The 5,505-nt window shown below is 36.3% G+C and overlaps 1 protein-coding gene across 1 annotated transcript in view; it reads left to right on the top strand.

Moving 5' to 3' along the window:
* GOLPH3L (golgi phosphoprotein 3-like) overlaps nt 1-5,505 on the top strand; it is a 90,804-nt gene that overhangs the window by 20,641 nt on the left and 64,658 nt on the right. Inside the window, exon 3 of the mRNA XM_006861702.1 lies at nt 2,173-2,304. Coding sequence (XP_006861764.1) covers nt 2,173-2,304 — 132 coding nt within the window. The remainder of the gene's footprint in view (nt 1-2,172; nt 2,305-5,505) is intronic.

Here is a 5,505-nt window from a genome sequence, read left to right as displayed (position 1 = left end):
GAGCATTCTGACTGTACCTCTTCCAACACAGATTTGTTTGTTCTTATGGCTGTCCTTTGTACTCTCAATATTCTTCTTTGACACTGTAACTCAAATGTATCAGTTCTTCTATGGTCTTCCTTATTCAAGATCCAACTTTCACATGCAGATGAGGCTATTGAAAATACCCTGGCTTGGGTCAAATGTACCTGGTGTTTTTGCTCTTGAACACTTTACAGAGGTCTTGTACAGCATATTTATCTATTGCAATATTTAATTTAATTTCTTGACTACTGTTTAAAGTTCACTTAATCAAAGAACATAATAATACAAAGAAACAAACTGCCATGAAAAGAATTCAACAGAAATGACAATAGATTAAGTCTTTCGAGTACCCCAGAGGCTATCCGATATTAAAGTAATCAATATAAAATATCTATCATACTTTTTAAAAATCAACAGCAAAAATAAATGATCCCATATAACTTATAACTCACCAAAAAGACAAACAGCCCTATCAAAAATCAGGCAAAGGACTTGAATAGACATTTCGGCAAAGACAACTGATACATGACCAACAAACACATGAAAAGATGGTTGACAGCATTAGTCATTAGGGAAGTACAAGTCAAAACCATGATGAGATACCAGTTCACACTCACTGAAATGACTTTTTTTTATAAGAAAATAAGTAGTGTTGGTGAGGATGTGGAGAAATTCGTTGTCCACTGCTGGTAAGATTGTAAAATGGTATAGCCATTGTGGAAAATAGTTTGACAATTGCTCATAACGACTATATATATATATATATATACTCCTAGTGTATATACACATGGAATGCTGGTGCGGCGCTGTAGGATAAGCAATAGACCACTAGACCGCAAGGTCGTTTTGAACTACAAGGTTGGAGGTTCAAACCCACCAGCTGTTCTTTGGAAATTCTATAGAGTGTTTTTGAGTCAAAACAAACTTGATGATATTTTACAACAGTAACAATGTATATATACACACACATATATATGTGTGTGTATATGTGTGTATATATATGTGTGTGTATATATATATATACACACACACACACACATGGGTGACCCTATATAAGGTTTCCGAAACTATAAATCTTTACAAGAGCAGACAGCCTCATCTTTCTCCCTCAGTTTGAACCACTGACCATGCAGTTATCAACCCAATGCCTAACTCTCAGCAATACCAGGGCATGTACATGCACATAAATGCCTACTAAGGTAGATATTGAGAGTCCTTGTATGGTGCTGCAGGTTAATACACTGGACTTCAAAGTTGGTTTGAATCGTAAAGTCAGAAGTTCGAATTCACTAGTTGCGCCTCAGAAACACTATACAGGGTTACTATGCATCGACCTTAATAACAATGTAGATATTAATGTCCCTGTTTTTCAGTTAAGGAAATTGAGCTTCAGAAAGGTTAATTAACATACACAAGACTCTTAAGTATTCAATGGCAAAGATGGATTTCAATTATACCATTCACTTGGCAAATAGTATATATCTAAGGAATAAAAGATTTAAATTAATTTATATTGTTGTCTGCACTGAAATTTAGGGTTTCATGAAAACAAATTTCAAAGAAGCCAGAATTATTTTCAAGGAAAAATTCGACATGCTCATTATTAACTAACAGCAGGATTTAGGAATCCACTAAAACAGTTTGAAGCCAAACATGAGATCATGTCTGGAAAGAGTTATGGATTGAATAATGCCCCCCCCCAAATATATGTTGTAAATCCTAACCCGTATGCCTATGGAAGAAGACTCATTAACAACGTGGGCTATGCAGATGGCACAGCCTTACTTTCTAGAAGCAAAGAGGACTTAAAATACTTACTGATGAAGATTAATAACAACCTTCAGTATGAATTGCACCTCAATGAAAAGAATACAAAAACCCTCACAACTAGACCAATAAATAACTTTATGAGAAAATACATTTGTTAAAGCATCTACTTGTATTTTTGTTGTGACAACACTAAATAACTATGACTGGAAGGTTTAGATTAAAGGGATTCAAAAGATGTTCTATCATTCTATACTTTTTTCTGAGGTCATATAGTGTGATGCAAAATGAATCACAACAAAGTGGACCCTCTCTAGGCTTCTTGCTGTAAGGTAGATAACATTCAACACATACTTTACCCTTTCTTTTTGCCTTTTCTAGGGTTACACGTCTTTCTGGAATGACTGCATATCATCTGGCCTGAGAGGAGGCATTCTAATAGAACTGGCCATGCGGCGTCGAATCTCTTTGGAACCGCCAACCCTGCGTAAGAAGAGACTACTAGATAGAAAGGTATAGCATTTTCTGTAATATCCTCTTAACTTCTGGAAAGGCAGATACAAACAGTTCATTATTTTTTGGAAGAATAGAAATATTTGAGGGGTTGTTATTACTGTTAAGTGCCATTAAGTCGATTTCAACTCATAGATACCCACCCTGTGTAGGGTTTCTGAGGAGCGACTGGTGGGTTTAAACTGCCAACCTGGTGATTCACAGTAAGACAATCAAAATAAATCTCATTGCATTTGACTGCTAACCAAAAGGATGGTGGTTCAAACCCACCAGACTTACAGTGGGAGAAAGATGTGGCAATCTGCTTTTATAGCCTTGGAATTCCTTTGGGGTAGTTCTACTCTGTACTATAGGGTTGGTATGAATTGGAGTCTACTAGAAGTTAACAGGTTAGGTTTTGTTTGGTTTAGATTTGGGGACAAGCTGAGATAATGATATATATTTTGATGGCCTTACTGTGAACCACAAAATTCCAGTAGTCTATAGAGTTATAATAGGTTCATATTTTGTCTTTCTTTTTTAATGCAGAAAAGTCACATTTAAAATGTTGTTACATATTTTTTCTTCTATATTTATATAATTGTGAAATAGAGTATTATGTGTTGTTGTTAAGTGCCAGCTAGTCAGTTCCAATTCATTGCAACCCTATGCACAACACAATGAAAGACTGCCCCATCCTTTGCCATCCTCACAGTTGTTACATTTGAGCCTATTACTTCTGCATTTGTGGCAAACCATCTCCTTGGGTGTCTTCCTCATTATCACTGACACTCCACTTTACCAAGCATGATAACCTTCTCCAGGGATTAGTCCCTCCTGATAACATATCCAAAGTATGAGAGATGAAGTCTTGCTATCCTAGCTTTTAAGGAGCGTTCTGACTGTACTTCTTCCAAGACAGGTTTGTTTGTTCTTATGGCAGACCTTGGTACTTTTAATATATTTCTCTAACACCATAATTCAAATGCATAGATTCTTCTGCTGTCTTCCTTATTCATTGTCCAACTTTAAAATGCATAAGAGTTGATAGATAATATCATGGCTTGGGTCAGGTGTACCTTAGTCCTCAAATTGATATCTTTGCTCTTGAACACTTCAAAGAAGTCTTGAGAAGCTGATTTGTCTAATGTAATATGTCCTTTGATTTCGTGACTGTTGCTTCTATAAGTGTTGATTGTGGAACCAAGCAAAATGAAATCTTTGACAACTTCAACTTTTTTTCTATTTATCATGATGTTATTTATTGGTCTAATTGTGAGGGCTTTTGTTTTCTTTTCATTGAGGTGCAATCCATATTGAAGGCTGTTGTCTTTGATCTTCGTCAGTAAGTATTTCAGGTCCTCTTTGCTTCCAGCAAGCAAGGTTGTATCTTCATATCTCAGATTATTTATGAGTCTTCCTACAATCTTGATGCCACATTCTTCTTCATACAATCTGGCTTCTCAGATCCTATGCTCAGTGTAAAGATTGATTAAATATGTTGAAAGGATACAACCCTGTCTCACACTTTCCCTGATTTTAAACCACATAATATCCCCTGGTTCTTTTCGAATGCCTGCATACAGGTTCCTCATAAGCACAATTAAGTACTCTGGAGTACTCAGTCTTCACAATGTTATCCATAGTTTGTCATGATCCACTCAGTCAAAAGTCTTTGCATAGTTAATAAAGCTCAAGTAAACATCTTTCTCATATTCCCTGCTTTCAACGAAGATCCATGCGACATCAGCAATGATAGCCACGTCCTCTTCTGAATCCAGCTTAAAATTCTGGCAGTTCCCTGTCAATGTACTGTTGAAGCCATTTTTAAATTATCTTCAGCAAAATTCTACTTGCATGTGAGATTATTGATAGTATTTGATAATTTCTGCATGTCACTGAATCACGTTTCTTTAGTATGAGCACAAATATGGGTCTCTTCCAATCAGTTGACCACTTAGCTATCTTTCAAATTTTTTGACATAGATGAGTGAGCCCCTCCAGCACTGCATCAGTTTATTGAAATATTTCAATTTGTATTTCATCAATTCCTGGAGCCTTGTTTTTCACCAATACCTTCAGTGCATCTTGGACTTATTCCTTTAATACCATTGGTTCTTGATCATATGCTGCCTCTTCAGATGATTGAACATTCATCATTTCTATTTGGTACAGTGACTCTGTGTACACCTTCCATTTTATTTTGATGCTTTCTGCATCATTCTATATTTTGCCCATTTGTTGTTGTTGTTAGGTGTCATCGAGTCAGTACCAACACATAGCGACCCTACACACAATAGAATGAAACACTACCCGGTCCTGCACCAACCTCACAATCGTTGCTATACTTGAGCCCATTGCTGCTGCCCCTGTACCAATCCATCTGATTGGGGGTCTACCTCTTTTTCACTGACCCTCTTCTTTACCAAACATGCAGGGACTGCTTCCTCCTGATAGTATGTCTGAGTATGAGAGACAAAGTATGGCCATCCTGGCTTCTAAGGAGCATTCTGGTTGTACTTCTTCCAACACAGATTGGTTTGTTCTTTTGACAGTTCATGATACTTTTAATATTCTCCCTACCTAGCACCATAACTCATATGCATCAGTTCTTCTATGGTCTTCCTTATTCTTTGTCCAACTTTCACATGCATATGAGCTCATTGAAAAAACCATAGCTTGAGTCAGGCACACCTTAGCCCTCAAACTGACCTCTTTGCTCTTGAGCACTTTAAAAAGTTCTTGTGCAGCAGATTTGCCTAATGCAATATATCATTTGATTTCTTGACTGCTGCTTATATGAGTGCTAATGGTTGATCTGAGCAAAATGAAGTCTTTGAACTTCAATATTTTCTCCATTTATCTTGATGTTATTTATTGGTCCAGTGGTAAGGACTTTTTGTTTTATTTACAATGAGGTGCAACCCATATTGAAGGCTGTGGTCTTTGATCTTCATCAGTAAGTATTTAAGTCCTCGCTTTTAGCAAGCAAAGTTGTATCATCTGCATATCACAGGTTATTAATGAGCCATGTTTTTCTGCATATAATCTAGTTTCTCGAATTATTTGCTTAACATATAGATTGAAAAAGTATAGAATCCTTCAATACTGCAAGTGCAGGCTTAAATTTTGTATTCAGTTTTTTTCAGCTTTTGACTTAACTAACTTCACATCTTTGTATATTTTGTTATAATGCTTTGTCTCTTTGAGCTGACCTTTAAA

The sequence above is a fragment of the Chrysochloris asiatica genome, unplaced genomic scaffold, assembly GCF_000296735.1.
Source record: "Chrysochloris asiatica unplaced genomic scaffold, ChrAsi1.0 scaffold00042, whole genome shotgun sequence".
Lineage (NCBI taxonomy): Eukaryota > Metazoa > Chordata > Mammalia > Afrosoricida > Chrysochloridae > Chrysochloris > Chrysochloris asiatica.
This window is presented reverse-complemented; position numbering and strand designations above follow the sequence as displayed.